Source organism: Nannobrachium achirus (assembly GCF_963921795.1).
Source record: "Nannobrachium achirus genome assembly, chromosome: 9".
In the NCBI taxonomy this organism is placed as follows: Eukaryota; Metazoa; Chordata; class Actinopteri; order Myctophiformes; family Myctophidae; genus Nannobrachium; species Nannobrachium achirus.
The window spans coordinates 7932613-7951733 of record NC_137818.1 but is presented as its reverse complement, the minus strand read 5'-3'; the positions used below and the strand labels follow the sequence as shown (position 1 = coordinate 7951733).

General features: G+C 40.4%; 1 protein-coding gene across 1 annotated transcript in view; it reads left to right on the top strand.

Moving 5' to 3' along the window:
* Positions 1-4893: 4893 nt before the first annotated feature.
* Positions 4894-19121, top strand: part of LOC308291829 (uncharacterized protein) — a gene marked incomplete at both ends in the record, with an annotated part of 40204 nt that continues 25976 nt past the window's right edge. Inside the window, 3 exons of the mRNA XM_080733961.1 lie at positions 4894-4977; positions 6667-6724; positions 7789-7942. Of these exons, the coding sequence (XP_080590087.1) occupies positions 4894-4977; positions 6667-6724; positions 7789-7942 (296 nt within the window). The remainder of the gene's footprint in view (positions 4978-6666; positions 6725-7788; positions 7943-19121) is intronic.

The following is a 19121-nucleotide window of genomic DNA, read 5'->3' as shown; positions in this document are numbered from 1 at the left end:
TTTGAATGACCACCTGTGGGTCCCGGGACCCATTACATTGAAAACCTAGTAACATCACTGTAATGTATTTACGTGTGTGCAAAATAGGAGATAATCTGGGCTCCCACATGATAGTAAGTTGCAGAAAATTTCAGCTCTGCTGAATATTTCTGAAGATACTGTCTAGCGACAAGTCTAACCCTCTCAGTTTTAAAATCCAGCTGATTGTCCAGCTCTGACATTATGCTCTGATGTCACTGTTCAGGGGAACCACTCTTAACACAACGGAAGCCAAGGTTTATAACATTTCTAGCTGTTGCTGCTGCCGCCGTTCACTTACGCTTTATTTTGAAGAGCCTCGGAAGCTTCGTGCGTGTGCACGTGAGTGTCCACTGACGATTGAGGAAGATAATCCATTTGTTTACAAACGCTCGCGAAACTAAAATCCAAACCGGGCCCGACCATCGCGGTAAAGTGTCGCCATGAAAACAGGCAGATCTCTGCTTCCCTGGCGTTCTTTGCACCTTATTCAGAGATAAAGCCCTTTTTATGTTTCAGCATAGAATATAAATCAATGCAGCCTAGATCCTCCATTTTGTTTCTGTGCGAGCCATGTTATGACGTATGGACCAGCGTCTCTCACAGGGTACACAGGACGGATGCAGCTGCATGTAACAAAGTTAACCCTTTGTCTCGTTGAGAGACGAGACAACTGAGTTTTGGCACAGCGACCTCCAGTGGCCTTGTCTCGTTACTGAACGAGTTTGGCCACTTGGGTGTTAACAGAATGGGTTTGCTGCTCTGACATCACACTCTGGCTTGCCCATTTTTTATTATGCCCATATATTTTATGCCCATATAGTCGACAATGTGGTTTCAGAACATGCCCATATATGGGCATTCCCGGGTCACAATTTAATTAGGTCCTTGTCCATTTTATGCCCATATATGGAGATCCCTTTCCCGATGTCATCAATATCAAGGGCATATCTGGGAATTCCCATATTTGGTAATGCCCATATATGGGCATGTTCGGACATCACTTTGTTGACTATCATGCAGGAATCTTCATATATGGGTAACTGGTCAGATATACGTATATCACTGGCCGAGAACTGGTCAAGAATTGTCGCCCTGAGGCGTCTTACTAGTTTAGCTACGGTATGTGTTTGCAGTTCTTAATCAAAAAATAAAAGTGGTTCATTTATGAGGTCCTTGACAACAGACTCAAATCATGTCCTGGTGACAACACGCCTAATGCTATTAACATTACAGGAGCAAAGCTCGGAGGCCAAGCAGCCCAAAACAGGTGGCTTTGTGAGAGTCTTCAGCGCTGTCCAATCCGGTAAGTTGTTCTCCTCACAGTACTAGTCAACACATATAAAATCAAATCACCTTATTATATATTAATATTACCTGTAGTCTGGTAAGTTCAAATCATTCCTAAAAATCAGGAAAAGACAACATGTCATATCACAATAGATATAGTTTACTAATCAAATAGTGCTGTAGAATACCTACGGTTGCAATAATAATAAACTTTATTTGTATAGCACCTTTCATGACATGAAATGCGGCTCAAAATGCTTTACAGAGCAGAAATGAAGCTGTGCTTAACAGAAAAGGTACACATGATTAACAATAAAGCAGAAAAGAAAAGTAAAAACAAAATAACATTAAAAACAATGTGGTCATGACAGCAAAGGGATTTCAAGATCAGCTACACTGTCAAAGCAAGAGTGAAGAAACAGGTCTTGAGCTGTGCTTTAAAGAGGTGGTGCCATGATTTTACCCCCCTCTAAAACATGATTATCAGGTATTATGATTATACTAGGAGGAAGATTTTTTCCAAAAAAGTATACAGAAAGAGTTAAAATTGGGTTTTTATGTGGCCACACCCCCAGTTCATTAAGTATGCATGGATGTCATGGTGGGTGGTGACCCAGCTGATATAGCCACACCCCACAGTGTTGGGTGAATGGTAATTGGGGAGGAGTTGATACTGTGACATACTTAGTATCTGTGTTTTTTAACTGACACCTTTGACCACAAGGTAAAAAAAACACACACCAGGGGGTCTAATGAAGTACTTTCAACCTCCTAGACACATGAAAAACAGAAAAAGTACAAAACTATGGCACCACCTCTTTAAAGCGTGTGCTCTTAGGTAGGGATGCGGTATCGGTACTCGTGGTATCGGTACTCGCCCCGATACCGGCCTATTTTGCGGTATCGGTACTCGTCAGATACTGCTCACAAGCGCCCGAGTACCCTGTGTGTTCCGCCACTTCGCCTTTCTCTCTCTTAAAGTATCAAAAGTAAAAATACAAAATGTTTGAGCATAGCAGATCTAGAAGATCATGCACAGTACAGGAATTTCCATGGGCTAAACCTGAAAAAGAAAGTGAAATGTGTGGCAGTTGTGCCATGTTCTGGGAAAGCAATGCAATTTAATGTGTTATATACAGCCAGAAAGTGAGGAACATCTGATAAAAAAAAAACGTAATTTAAAGACATTTTGTATTATTAATTGTACTCGTATCGGTACTCGGTATCGGCGAGTACTCAAAATGAAGTACTCGTACTTGTACTCGGTCAGCAAAAAAGTGGTATCGGGACATCCCTACTTAGGTGCAATGGGAGTTTATTCCATGCTGACGGCCCGTAGAAGCAGAATGCTGCTTCGCCGTATTCTTTTCTATGCCATTGTAGGTACATTGAAAGGGCGGTCATAGAGGCACAAGGTGCCAGATCATTTAGAGCTTTATAAACAAGTAAAATAATTTAAAACTCAATCCTGGAGTAATATTTCCTCTCATCTTAGTTTTAGTTAAAACTCTGGCTGCCGCATTTTGAACAAGTTGTAGTCTGTCAGTTATTTTCTTTGGCACGCCAGAAAGAAATGCATTGCAGTGATCAAGCCGAATGGAACTTTTTTATAATTATTATTTCTTTTTTTAACTATCCATAGATTCACAAGCTGCAACATCCTTCACTCCATTCACTGGCCGAATATCTCCAACTCTGCCACAGAGAGACCCGCCAGTCCTGCCCTCAGCACCACCTGAGACCTATTCTGTGCCGTGGCACAAATTGCCCGCAACAATCATGGATTCCTTAGCTGCAAAGAAATATATACCGTCCAACAAAAGAGGAGACATGATTCGGATCCTTGTTGATGAATTACTCTGTCAACACCATGGACAGAGACCTAGTAGAGGACAGCTGCGGGAAGTCGCACAGAAGATGATAGATCGATACCCTCTGTCTTTCCAAATGACTGAGCCCTTTGGAAATAAACCGTTTGCGACAAGCGTCTCTTTCAAAGGTCTCTTTCAACAGCTGGAAAACAGAGTTAGTTATACGAATAGATTTCTACCCTCAAGAAAGTGGCCAGCAGAGGGCGACGTTCCAAGTTACGGGTGCGTGGAGTGGCAGCCGGATGTTAAGGGAACTGAACATAGAGCGGCACTGCAGTCTAAACGAGATGAATTGAAAAGTGCCTTCAAAACCAGCGATCACCAGGTAGGGCTGCAACCGTCCACTGTTCTCTTGGCGATTATCGTGTATGTAGGGCTGTCACAATTATTACATAATCGTCTTATCGTGATTTCTTTTTTCATAACCGTCATAATTGTTTCCATGTTGAAAAGAACTGTTCATGTATGTATATATATTCTTTAAGTAAAAAATAGTGGAAATAGCCGATCTACAAGCTCACAACGCGTCGCATCGCAACGCGTTGTGAGCTTGCAGATCGGCTATTTCCACTATCAATGTTCTTTTTTAAGTATAAAGTTGTCAAATATGACAGTAATTTCTTTGTATATTTAGGTTATGTGTCATATCTACCATGGGCAACTTCCAAGCCTAAAAGCCAGAACAGAAATGTAATTGTCAACGACAAAAACACAATAATAATAAATCGTTAATCACAATTATCTGAGTGACAATTAATCGTCATGTAAAATGTCATAATCGTGACAGCCCTGCGTGTATGTACGGAATACCTTTTGCTTTGGTTAATAGAGTAACCGAGAAGTAATTTATTTACTTACTATTTAAAGTTCAATTAACTGTTGCCTTCTACCTTCTATCCTTAGCTGTCATCTGTCCAGAAATTGATGAGCGAAACGTATCCCCTCCAGCGTGAAGCCATCAACCGTGGAACATGTGTCGAGGGCATAAAGGAAGAGTGGCCGTTCCTGTTTGAAGCTTCTCACCTCTTCGATCACGCATCTCGACTCCTTGGCTTTCCGGTCGAAAACAAGCTGGCAGAGGAACTTTCCAGGAAAGAAACGGGCATCAACAACTTCCTCGACTCCAAAGGTAAATGTCGTTACAGTAAAAAGCGGGTGACAGTGTTAAAGGAGTAGTTCACCCCCAAAATGACTTTTTTTCTATTGATTACTCATGCCATGGAGACTTGAGATCAATAATATTTTTAGTTTTTTGTCGCATTCCTAAGACAAAAAATGTATTACAATGAATGTGTACCCCCTTTGATTCTGGGTGGGGACCCAAATGCATTCGGGTCCCCATCCGGAATCAATGGAGGTAAATTTACTATAATACATTTTTTGTCTTTGGAATGTGACAAATACAAAAAAATATTATTGAACTCAAGTCTCCATGGCATGAGTAATCGATAGAAAAAAAGTCATTTTGGGGGTGAACTACTCCTTTAAAGTAATGCACAGTTGCGCTCTCCTCTCAACTGATGCTTACCAAAAAAAAAAAGCAAATTGGTCTTGACGTGTCGACTTGCAAATTATGAATCGTTAAATGGGAGGAAATCTAGGCAATCTACCGTTGGGACCACTACAAAGTTAAAGGCATCAAAAGTGTTAACATCCATACACTGTACACTGTACTGTTAATAACTGATTCAATCAATCAACTATAGGGATGAAGATGGGTGAAGGTCCAGTACAGCTGATCAGTGGCATTGCAAGATACTTCACGGAAAACCCAGATCACCTCTTCTACCAAAATGAGGTACGTTTTATGGATTTCAAACCCCAGATCCAGTGGTGGTAGAAATACTCATTCGCCATACTTGAGTCAACATATAGATACTCAACGTCAAACAATCACTGTTGACCCACTTTGTACTGCTCTTAACAGGGACGTGCTGGCCATTGGGAAAAGCGGGACAACTCCCGAATGGCCGGTTCATTCCTGGCCGGTCCAGGCCGGCCATTAGGAAAAAAATTAAAATAAAATGTCGGCCTTCGTTCCATTTTGGGGGCTGGTCGGCCAACAAAGTAAATTGTCACTGTCGGGCAGAAACATTGTATCTCCAAGTTTCAAATGTATAATTTCTTTTGCAAAGTGTAGCCCTGCTTCATCATACAAGGCCGTCGCACAGTAGTGAAAACAGCAGATCTACAAGCACACAACGCCTCGCGGTGTGAGGCGTTGTGTGCTTGTAGATCGGCTGTTTTCACTAGTTTAAATCATTTCTAAAATGATAAATACAAAACAAACGGTTTTGGACATACAAGGTTTCCACCCGACAACGACGAAATATAACTCATGGAATTGGCCCACTGGCTTGTCACTTGTCATGATCTGAAATGGCAAATCTTTGAGTAGCAGCAGCGCTATAGAGAGAGATCTCTCTCCATATTCACACGCTATGTAGGTCAGTTTTCAACGCAAATCTCAAACAAGGCCGCCAGGTGAATATGGTCTATAGATCGCCCTGTAGAGAGCGTCGCTGCCATTGCCGCGGTGTAAACCGCAGCCAGTGGTGGAGTAGAAGTAAAAAATTATTAAAATGAGCAAACTAAAAGTATAAACACTAAAAATTGTACAGTACTTACTGTAAGTAAATGAAGGCCACAATAGTTACTTTACACTAATGTTTACACCACAGTTAATGGCGTTGGTGCCCCCTACGCTACAGGGTGTCGCTAAGGAAATCAGTCTATAGCAGGGGTCTTCAACGTTTTCAGGCCAAGGACCCCTTAGTTGAGAGAGAGATAAAGCAGGGACCCCCACAACCTTGTCATAGATTCCATATCGTTTCATTGTTTGACAGCACAATCATTAGTGTATTTTGGATTCATGTCAATTTGTGTTTTGAGATATTTAACCACTTGAACCTTAAATACTTCTCCCCTCAACACCAAACCAGCGCGAGGCGTTGTGAGCTTGTAGATCTGCTATTTTTGGCTAAAGTTCTCAGAATCTGGTTAACTCATTTTGTGCTCCTGAAATTAACGGATTAAAATGTCCAGCGTGCCTCTCGCTTTCTCCATAAGCGGCCAGTCTCTTATTTTGAAGGCCAGAAGTCGATTGCGTAAACACTTCCGGTTTGACGTCATCACGTCATTCACCGGAATCGCTCGTCGTCAACATGCCGTTGTGTAATGGCGGATCGTTTCTTTTCAACATGTGTTTTATTAGCGAGTATTTTTCACGAGTATTCTCGGGATTGGCTACAAATGAGTTCAATCTGGCTAAAAGGAGATTTTATTTTTTTCTTTCTATCACACAATGATTTGGAGGACCCCCATGTAGTAACTCTGAGGACCCCCTAGGGGTCCCGGACCCCCTGTTGAAGACCTCTGGTCTATAGGCTACAGACACTGTAGTTTGTGTACTGTACACTGGAAACGCAATATCATAACCATCACATTCATATGTGTATCTTTGTTGTTTTATTTTTCCCCAAAACAGGACTCCACGGATGTTGACCTGTGCAACCTCCCATGTACCCCATGCATCCTAATCAGAGGTTAGTAGTTCAATCGTGTTTGCATCTCGCTTTTGTTTTTAGTTTTGCTGAAAAGACAATTTGTTGAGATGAAAAGTATGGAGTTTAGCCAGGGGCAACATTCTGAGAAACAAAATGCTGAATACCTTTTCAAAGTAGTTTTTAGCTTGTTCTTACCAAAAACCGATTGTTCGTTCACCCAGAAAAGAAGAATTATAACTGCGGCCATCCGTGCTTTTGTTATGGTCCGTTGAGAAGGGCTGGTTTTAAACATGAACGCAATCTGGAGATAGATTCCGAGGTAAAGCCGTTTTCCTGCAGATCATTCCATTGCTTCCAACGGTGGATTACACTTCCTGGTTCCACTTTCTCCCGATGGATTATGGGGATTTGAGTTTTTTGCTTCTGTACCGGGTGCCATAGAGCGCACGCTGCGGTTTACAATAGGAAACCTTATATCCCGACTTAAAGCCATATATGTAACTTTTCCAAAAAAACTAATCTAACTAATAAACTAATAAAATTATCCTAACTATTAAATCGCTAAAGTTTTAGAACCCCAACTCTGTTCATTTCAGCCCCTAAAGCCTTCTGTAAATATGTTTTCTATGATCCTGGCCGGGGACAGGATTTCCCGGCAAAATTACGTCATCTGCATCATCCATATACGTTGTATGTATGTTGGCCAATCACAGCGCGGATCATACACTACCGGCCAATCGCAGCGCGTCTTGCCGTCTCTTCAGGAAGTAGCTTCCGTCAGCAACAGTGTTTATGTTGGTGAATGAATCTTGCCTGTTACTCCCCCAATCCTGGTCTAAAAATGACGGGAGACGGCTCTACGGATTCGTATCGGCGAGGCGGTCGCGGTGGTCGCGCGGCCCCATTCTCGTGGTCCACGGCGACTCCGGACGAAAAACGACTGAAAAAAGCAATACCGCTACTGACCAGTAGTTGAGCAACTTGCATAGTATAGCTTTAAGTCGGGAAAAGCACTCTGCGGTCAGATATGAAACCCTGACTTTAGTCCGGATTAGGCACCCTGTGTGTTAATTAGTTTTTCTTGTGTGATGTATCTGTCTAAGGTGACCAGCCATTCAAGATGGCTGTGGATCAGCACATTGTAAATGACCACATCACCTCCCCCGTTGCTGCCCTGGCCTATGCCTTCGCCCTGTTCTATGTGTGTAACATAGAGTACCCGAAGGAGATGGCTCTGACCCTGGAGTTCATGCAAAGGTAAGCAACGCATGGTTTTGAAATGTATATAGAGCTGGGCTGTTCAAGTTCTGAGAGTCTTGTCTGTCCCAGTGCTTCACAGAACGACAAATCGTGAGCTTGTAGATCTGACATCTTCGACGTGCAGCCAAATTCTCGATAAATCTGGCATTATGACTCGATAAAGGCCTCACCGAAATACATTACAATTACAAATACTGTTCAGGGTGTGTACAGAAACAGGAGATAGGCACCTGCCCTATGGGCCTCATGGCTCTGCGTTTTTCGGCCAAATATCGGAGGGAATTTCGGAGTGCGTGAATAAAATAATCAACCTCACGTTATGTCAATCACGTTTGCACACTGCCGCCCGTTTCGTATTTATTTTCGGACCAGGGTTGATTTTTCCAGATTTTCACAGCTGTCGCACTGAGTCCCTTGCTCTCTCTCTCTTTCCTCTCTCTCTCCCTGGCCTACGGCTTTCGGATTTCCAAAACACAACGAAAACACGCTGAGTTCCAGCAGAGTGATTGATCAATTGAAGCCTTTATTAAAAGTTTGCATAAGAAAAGGTACAGTTTCATAACGGTACAGTTCACCGGTACAAGGTCTACTAAAAGGATACACCCAAAAAGGCCTATGGCTTGTTTCAATTGAGATCCTTTTTTTGGATTACAAACTCCACAGGTTAAGATTTTTATCTACCTGTAATGTAATAAATGTAATGTCCCAAATTAGCCGATTAGAGTTGCCCTTCCCCACTGACATCTACAGATCAATCTAAAAAAAATATATATTGTGCAAAAAGGCATTGCAGATTGCCCTATCATGCCAAATTATAACTGACTTCAAGCAACTCCGACTTCAGAAGGTTGACATTTCTCTATTATAAATCCTTGTTTTGAGCGGTCTCGTGTAATATTGTAATATTTCGAAATATTGTATGCCATACAAATTCGAAATCTTAACTGAACGGTTTGGAATAATTCATTGCATGTGCATTGTATCTAGACTAGAACACATGAAAGTTTCAAAACAAATAAAAGTTTCAAGAAAATGTACCTTTACACCGCACTTTCAATTGCACTTGTTTGTCCTGTATCCTCTGAGGTCTCCTGATCAAACATACTATAATAATACTAAAGAGCCAAGGGCCACCATCAACTAACTAAAGTTCATGTTCTGAATACGTCTTACTTTTGGTAATCCATAAATGAATTCTGAAGTTCTGAACACATCTGAATTTTGAGTTTGAAAACGTAAAGGTTTTGATATAAATAGTTCCTATCTGAAGTTGTGCTGGTTTACAGTGTAATGTGGCTCTGCGATCAAAATAACATTTGAGTATATAAACTTTGTCTGTTACTTCATTTCATGTGTAGCTGAGATATTTCTTCTGTTCCCTCAGAGTTTTCTTTGGAATCAATCCAGAGAGAGGGTCCAAGGCAGAAAAGACGGGGAAAAAACTCCACTCCATTCCTGTGAGACTGTTAAAGTTTATCACTCAACTGAAGGATTTCGAATCAAGCATTTGAGGTTTTTGGACTGCGTGTGCATGCACGCACACACGTGCACACGTGTGCACACCAACATGCGCACAAACACATGCGCACACACAGACACACACACACAGACAGACAGACAGACAGACAGACAGACAGACAGACAGACAGACAGACAGACAGACAGACAGACAGACAGACAGACAGACACTGAGGACTTACCTCTTGTCTGACTCAGACTGTTAGTCTGAAGTATCATAGTTTTGTGAATATTCTCAAGGTGAGAAATTCCTATTGCTGCACATGTGTAGTTCATTGCTGTATTGACATGTATTCTGTTTTGAAATGGAAATGTCTTAAAATGTGCATACACACACACACACACACACACACACACACACACACACACACACACACACACACACACACACACACACACACACACACACACACACACACAGAACTTATCTCTTATCCGACTATTAGGCTGATTTGTGAATATTCTCAAGTTGAGAATATTATAAGCCTATTGCTTGTTAAGTTGATTTACAAGATAAGAACACGATAGACAAGTACAGGATACCCATGTACCTGACAAAACACTTCCTAAATGTCAAGGACATCCACATTTACAACACCAGAGGTAGCTCCACAAATCATGTTCAACCCAGATTTGACTAAATTTGTTCTCCTGCTATAACATGTGGAATGCCCTACCGCAAGTCCTAAAGGAGTGTAAATCCCTAACCTCCTTCAAAATCGGTATGACAAGTCATCTACGGACGGCTGCTACTCGAAACTTGTTACAAGTCTAAGCCAATACTTACCTCCCCCTTTCCACTTTAAAATATCTCCCTTTTAATTTCATTTTCCTTTGTTCTGCTTTTGAATGCCTTTTCCCTTTTGTTATTGATGATATCCTATGCAAAGTATGGTTTTCTATCCCTCTGTTTCTCATTGTTATATGAGATACAAAAAGTGGTTCCTGTGTAAATAAGCCAAAAGTCCTACTAGGATCTCCTTTTTAGCTGACCGTGTACCAGTGATGAAACTGTGATTTGTACTGTCATTTTCCTATGCAACCTCCAAATAAATTCTTCAATCAATTGCTGTATTGGGGCAACGTGTGTCAGTGGGGAATGAGTGGGAGGTGGCGCCTCATTCAGTTTATCATTCTGCCCTCAGATGTATAACAGGTGACGGCTATAATACCATTGCATACTGTATAACCCATTTAGGACTAGAATTATTGAATGCTTTAACCAGTGAAAAATAGCAGATATACAAGCTCACAGCGCGGCATAGCATATATACAAGCTCACAGCGCGGCACCGAGTGCCGCGCTGCGAGCTTGTAGATCTGCTATTTTTGAAAAAGTCGTGAAAATATGTGCAAATCTTTGAATATATTGTATTTTCAAATCGAACGTTTGTAACTCATATTTTGCTTCTGGGTGGTCCCTGGAACTAAATATTTTTAGATGGGGGTCCGTGGCCAAATACATATCATTTTCGCGGTCCTTCACATGGAAACGTTTGAGAACCACTGACATAGTAGTCTCTCAAGAACAGACTAACTGAGCTCCATTTAAGTGAAACTACCTTTTCTTTGACGATGGCTGGCCAGATTGCTATCATAGAAACACAGGTTTTTCCAAAAAACCTTAGAAGGAACAAAAGACACTTATAGAATCGGGTCAAAATTCCAATTTTCACGATTTTTCAAAAATAGCAGATCTACAAGCTCGCAGCGCGGCACTCGGTGCCGCGCTGTGAGTTTGTATATCTGCTATTTTTCAATAGTTAAAGCATAAAATAATAATACACAGTACTGTGTACCCGTTCTGAATGGGATAATCGGTAAGATGGGCCAGGACGGAATTCATTTGCAAGTGTGATTTGTGTTATATGGACAGAATATTTCCCCAAATATGGATATGACTAATACATCTGACATCATAGATGTCTTATTTTATAGATCACATGAGACTCACACAATATGTCCAGCTATGGACTTAATATGGATGACATCAATGATCTCCATATATGGGCAGGTCAGCTATAGACATTGAGGTGTTTGTAAATGAATTCTGTCTTGGCCATATATGGAGCATCCATACTTGGGCATTGCCAAATATGGTTCAACAATTTGATGTCACAACAGGTCAACTATAGACACTGAGGCATTAGGCGAATGGGGACTGTTGACAGATCCTGTAAACAGTGTTTTAAGATAAATGTTTCATGACACATTACAGTTGAATGTATTTTTATTTCATGGGAATATCTATAAAGAGATGTATTGCATTTGGAGGTTTAATTGCGCCGTTCTATTGTTTGAAGCAGAAACGAAACAATGTTCTATTTGTATATAATGTGGTTTACTCAGATTGATAGACAAAGTGATACAGAGAATATCCTATAAATCTACAGAAATGTGCATTTTAGGACTGACAGAAGTGTGTAATTGGGTAGACTAGTGGGAGAGGACCAAAGGGGTCTAGGATTAGCCCTCCGCCTCAAAGAGGTGAAGGTCGAAACGAGGCGTGTGGAACTCCAAACGGAGGAGGTACAGGTAGGACTCCGCCAAAGAGTTTTTTTTTAGTACATGTGCAGCCTTTATTACAAACATTACAAATGTTTCTTTTCCCTTGCATGAGTCCTAATGTGTGTTGTTACAGTAGATCAGGGGTGGGCAACTTTGATGATGGCGAGGGCCACTATATGTCCACCTTCACTCCAGAGGGCCACATTGCATAGTGCTATGGCCTACTTTGTCACTTTCTAGTATCTCATACAAAAGAAGCAAAAATTGCAGATTTCAACTACAACATTTGGAGGGGACAGAGATTGTCTTTGAGCAACAAGATGTCCCGGGACCTGAAATCATCAAAATAAACTCACTCCCTGCAGATCACACGGGGAAGAAAAGTTTTAGTTGTACAGTATGTGACAAGCTGTTTGATGATAAGGATAAGCTGAAGACGCACATGAGGACTCATAAAGGGAAAAGGTCATTTACTTGTAAAGTGTGTAGCAGCATTGGCTTTAGGCAAAAGGGAAATCTAAATCAACACAGGAGGACTCATACAGGGGGAAAGCCATTCACTTGTACAGTTTGTAACAGAGGTTTTGGTGTCAAAAGTAATCTAAAACAACACATAAGAACTCATACAGGAGAAAAGCCCTTTGTACAGTTTGTAACAAATGTTTTCTTATCAAGGGTGATCTAAAAACACACATAATGATACAGGGGAAAAGCCCTTTAGCTGTACAGTTTGTGGCAAGGGCTGTATGTACAAGGGCAGTCTAAAATATCACATGAGGACTCATGTACAGGGGAAAAGCCATTCAATTGTACAGTTTGCAACAAATGCTTCAGTCAAACTAGTGACATAAAAGACACATGAGGACTCATACAGGGGAAAAGCCCTTTAGTTGTACCGTTTGTAACAAAAGCTTTAGTATGAAAAGTATTCTAAAAGCACACTTGAGAACTCATACAAAGGGGAAAAACCTTTAGGTGCCGTTTGTGGCAAACACTTTTGTCCAAATACACATAGATTGAAGTTTTATTATATATTCATGTTCTTCTTTCTTTTCCTTTTGTCAAATGGCATCTGAGTTTATAAATGATATCAGACGTGTGTGATCTAGCCTCATGACTTCAAATCAATGTAACAGTTTGCCTTGCTTATTGGTGTTTAATGAACAATTATTTAAAAAGTAAAAGAGCAGATATGCAATTAGTTCCTTTGGGATCAATAAAGTATCTATCTATCTGTCTGTCTGTCTGTCTGTCTGTCTGTCTGTCTGTCTGTCTGTCTGTCTGTCTGTCTGTCTGTCTAAAGTTATCTGACTGGGAATATAGGCTATCTGAATCCTCCTGCCCAACTCCAAAAAGGCAACTTCTTTCTTCTTTTATTATTATTGTTTTTTGTTTTGTTTTTTTTACTAAATAACTGAGTCCAGAAAAAGGCATTAATCACTAGTCACTTTTTCACCATCTGGTCAGTTAACAAATACACATTGAACAAAGCATTATAGTCTAGTAGCCAGCCCATAGAGCCCCATTGTGAACCTGGACATTTTGAGTACCCTAAAGTTTTATGTTAGAAATGTTGAGTATGGGTCCCCAGCATGTAGAAACTGCCGGATGCTAACTTGTATATGTTGAGCAATTTTCATAATTAGCATAATTAGATTTAATTAGCATAATCACCTATAATAATGGATAATATGTAAAAAACTGATTGGCTGATTTGAACAATATTGGAGTGGTTTTGGGGGTTATTGAGGATGCCGAATCCATTTCTGAAATTTTCTAAATTCAAAATGGCTGTTTTAAACTGGAAATGGCCATATACCAACTTAAATTGGGATGATTTTGATCATTTTTTGTTGATTTTCCAAATGATGAAGTGACTATTTTTGCTAGGCTATTGTGGCAGTCATTGTTCTAATCATTTTGTGTGGATTGTCAATATTTGGCTTTTGAAATGCAGATAATGTATAAGCATAATAAATAACCACATTTATCATTTAATTCATAATCAAAATCAACAAAAAAGTATCGAAATCATCCCAATTTCAGTTGGTATATGGCCATTTACGGTTTAAAGTGGCCATTCTGAATTTAGAAAATGTCAGAAATGGATTCAGCATCTTCAATAACCCCCAAAACCACTCCAATATTGTTCAAATCGTTCTATCAGTTTTTGACATATTATCCATATAGGTGATTATGCTAATTAAAGCTTATTATGCAAATTATGCAAATTATCTATCTATCTATCTATCTATCTATGCAAATTGCTCAACATATACAAGTTAGCATCCGGCAGTTTCTACATGCTGGGGACCCATACTCAACATTTCTAACATAAAACTTTATAGGGTACTCAAAATGTCCGGGTTCACATTTTGGCTACTAGACTATTAAAGGAGTAGTTTACAAAAAAGAAAAAGAAAGAAAACGTTTTTGTTTTTTTCTCTCCATTAATTACACACCGCATGAAGCTTTGAATTAATAGAGATTTTCTTTTGTTTTTGTCGCATTGATGACTGGCGGAGTCTTCATTTGTGTCTCCATCTGGAATCAATGGGACTAAATGTATTATAATCAAATTGTTGTGTTAGGAATGTGACAAAAACATAAATAGGCCTATTACAGAACTCAAGTCTCCATGGAGTGAGTAATCGATAGGGGGAAAAAATACATTTTGGGGGTGAACTATTCTTTTAAGCTTTAACTCTGGAGTAGTCTAATCCACCATGGTTCCGGGACCCAAAACATGACAAACAAACCGATCACTGAAATGCCATAAAAATAATAGGCTATTAATAATAATAATTAATAAGTATAGAGATAATAGCCGATATACAAGCTTGCAACATGGCGCGTTGTGTGCTTATCTGCTATTTTCACTAGTTTTGGTCCCGGGGTCGTTTTGGAACCAACTGCTCTTATCTATAACAGTTAGTTACGCACCTTTTCCACCAGGTGGCGGCACATAGCCTGGATCCTTTGCTGCGCACGAACGCTTGAACCCTGCTTGAAACACGTTGACCCGGAAGTAAATGCTTGTTGTTTTTTTCAGTAGCCGTTAATATTATAACTCTATGGCCGTTACGTGTTATGGTGCAATTGTTGATCTTTACCGATCTTTACACAATATTACAGTAGCAACGGCAGTGACTTTGGCCAAAAATGTCTCTTAAAGGAGGTAAAATGAGTCAAATGGAGTCTGTACGGCTGAAGATAAATGAACACATGACGTCGGTGGGAGAGGAGATATTGTGTGTTTTGGAGAAACAGCAGCGTGGTGTTGATGTTTGTAGTGTGAAGCTTTATGTCAGAGTTTTTGTGTTGCAGCGCCTAAGTTCGGCTGCAGAGTTCATGTGCAACCTTTTCCAGACAGAGATGGAGACACCAAACAAACTGCTGGACGTTGATTTTGACATGGACATCCATCCATACACTGCAGGTTGGTAAATTGATTGATTGATTGAAGGCTTTATTAGAAGTTTGCATAGGAAAATGTACAGATTCATGACGGTACAGTTCACTGGTACAAGGTCTACTAAAAGGAGATCCATGAAAAGACTAAGCTTATTTCAACAGGAAACCATTTAAGTATCTCATATAACATTGAATGACAGACAAATAGAACACAGTACTATGCAGTAGATATGTAAAGAAAAAAAAGGAAAAAAAGAAAACAGTAAGTCTAAACAAACAGTAAGTACAGTATATACAGTATATACAAGGAAGGGAGGGTAGGGTTGGGCTGGGTTTTTACCAGTTGCGAACGGCTGCTGCCTGTAAGTGGTTTTTTAGGGCAATTTTAAAGGATGCTAGTGATCCACACTCCTTTATGGCCTTCGGTAAGGCATTCCACATTTTTGTGGTATAGCAGAAGAACGAGTTCGACCCTTTCTTTGAGTTGACTCTGGGTTGAACGTGATCTGTGGCACTGCCTCTGGTGTTGTAATTATGGACATCCTTAACGTTTATAAAGTATTTTGACAGGTACTTGGGTATCATAGTGGTGTAGTGTATCTTGTACACCAGGCCCATTGCAAGTTGCTGTACTCTGTCATCTACTCTGAGCCACCCCACTCTTAACTGGTGAGTAGCGGTGAGGTGAGTCTGATAGGGAAGGTTAAGCAGGACCCTAATTAGTTTATTTATTACCATACGTGGACTCCGTAGTCAAAGAGGGGCTGGATTATTGCACCAGCTATGGTAGTCCATGGGCCAGACGGGTTGTCGGTATCAAAAAGGTGGCAAAGGTTACCATGCATTTTTGAAAAGCTCTATATCTGTAGATTATATTTTGGTATGATAACCCTTTCTTAGACCCAGCTAAATTGGTGTTATCAGCCACTAGAGTTGGTCCCATTAACTTTACATTACAGGGAAAAAAAGCAAAAAAATAATCTGCTTTAAGTAGCATAAGAGGGGTCAAACTAGGGGGTTTTCATGATGCTGAATCCATTGCAAGCATCTGTTTAGCACGAAAAACATTCCTGGGGCTAAAACAGCCCCCACAAAAGTGATGACTCATCACTTTTCATCACTAAACCATAGTCTTTTTAGCCCAAGGAATGTTGTTTGTGCAAAACAGATGCTTGCAATGGATTCAGCATCATGACAAACCCCTAGTTTGACCCCTGACACCCCTCTTATGCTACTAAAAGCAGATAATTTTTTTGCTTATTTTCCCTGTAATGTAAAGTTAATGGGACACCAACTCCAGCGGCTGATAACACCAATTTAGCTGGGTCTAAGAAAGGGTTATCATACCAAAATATAATCTACAGATATAGAGCTTTTCAAAAATGCATGGTAACCTTTGCCACCTTTTTGATACCGACAACCCGTCTGGCCCATGGACTATGGTCTTCAGTGTGTTGAAGTTGACCATTGGGGCGATCCTCTGTAGGAAACGAGTTTGTTGGTTGATTTTTTGTATTACTTTTGAAGTCATCTTTTCGCTGGAAAGATTAGCTTCAAGGATACCTTGTCACCCACTTTGATTGTGAAGTCATCTACCTTTTTGAGGTTATGATTTGATCCAAAGAGGATGGACTCGGTTTTTCCCAGGTGAATTGATAATTTGTTGTCGTTAAGCCATGTGCAGATCTTACTCAGTTCAGAGTTAAGTGTCTTTTCAACCTGCAAGTGGTCCTTGCCCGAGACTAGGAGAGCCGAGTCATCCACGAACAGGAACAGGTTGCAGTCGCAAGCAGATGCCATGTCGTTCACGTATATTAGGAACAACAGAGGTCCCAGTATGCTACCTTGAGGAACTCACGTGTGTGTGTGTGTGTGTGTGTGTGTGTGTGTGTGTGTGTGTGTGTGTGTGTGTGCAACACACAGTGTGTTGTATGTTTGTAAATTGTTTTGTTTTTATATTTGGCAGCCGTGCATCCATGTTCAAGTCTTTTGATGGGCTATGTGACCAATATGGCCTCACTCGGCTCGTCACCGTACCCACCAGGGTGACAGTGCACTCCCAAACCATCATAGATCTCATTGTAACCACGGACAAGTCTAGCCCTGAATATATGACGGTCATATGCATGACCGTATAGTGCAACGGTTTGAGCTACAAACGTCAGATTTCAAAAATAAAGTGCTTGCCCAAGTCTTCTTTACTCAGAAATTATGCCGTTCAGCGATAATTACATGCCGCTCCCGGATTGTTTAATAAAAATCAAACCTCGGTTCAAAGTGAAGCGGTGAATCTTAGTATAGAATTGTCTGGAGAGCCGGTATGACAGCCGGTATAATAGGTTTTAAAAAAATATATAAAAAATCCTGCTTGCTGGTCTCTTAGTTGTTTGTCAACTGCATCCCTCTATAATTATTTCAGTTTCTGTTATCTTTGTGGCCTACTACATTTTTCAACTTCTGCTAGATTTTCAATGTATTTACTCTTGTCTGCCTTAATGCTCCTTTTTACCATTCTGTTAGCATGAACGTGATCAGCGGCAGCCGTTCGCAACTGGCAATAACAAACCTAGCCCAGCCTTACCCTCCCCTGACCTTCTTTGTATTTACCTACTGTATTTATATATATATATATTTTTTTTTTCTTTTCTTTTTCTTCTTTTTCTTTCTCCTTACTATATCTACTGCATAGTACTGTGTTCTAGCTGTCTGTCATTCAATGTTATATGAGATACTTCAATGGTTTCCTGTAATACAGTATCTGGCTTAAAGTCCTGTTTGCAATTTGGTGTTAGGGGAGTTTCTCACCTGAACTGAGTCAGTGGGTCCCTAGACATGAAAAATCACAGAGGTGCTCGTTCGCCATAGTGGCACGAATGGCGCAATGGCCATATCAAATATGGCTGCCATCGGCTACTGTGTAAATAAGCCAATTAAGTGCTTTCCTAGGATCTCCTTTTAGTTGACCTTGTACCAGTGAACTGTACCATCATGAAACTGTACCCTTTTCTATGCAAACTTCTAATAAAGTCTTCAATCAATCAATCAGCCTACAACATACAGTAGCATAGTTACACATCTCCATTCAGAAACATTATCATTCAGAAGATTGACTTCCATTATTCTAAATGGAGGTGTTACCTAAACCTAACTGTAAGAGCCATTTGAGCATTGTTGCCTATTTAATGATTTAATGAAATGATGATGTCATGGAAGGATTCAAGATTCAATAACATTATTGCCATGTCAACAAGTTGATAGGAATCGTCAATGGTCAATGCGTGATTGCCTCTATTTAACAAGGACGAAGGTGCTTAATCACACTCAGGTGTTGCTGAGGAAAACAGTTTTCAACTGTGTTTCATTCACCTGGTCTGTATTCGTGCCATGCTGTTTATGTTTATTATTTTATTAGTTAAAGTATAGGATCTTAGTGACAATAAATATAATTAATTTAACGCTGGACATATTTGGACTTCAGTTTTGTTTTGATCACACGTTTAACACTATCTTGGCCGTCGCATCCAGTAGTGCTCCAAATATTGGATTTGGGCACTACACCTAACCTTAACCCTAACCTCAGTAAAACTAACGCTGGTGAATGCTAACCTGCCAACGCAGGCGAATGCTAACCTGATGAATGCTCAGTCCCTGTTTCTAAGTGGGGGTGTTTCTGAATGGGGACGTTTCTAAGTGGGGGTGTTTCTGAATGGGGATGTTTCTAAGTTGGGGTGTTTCTG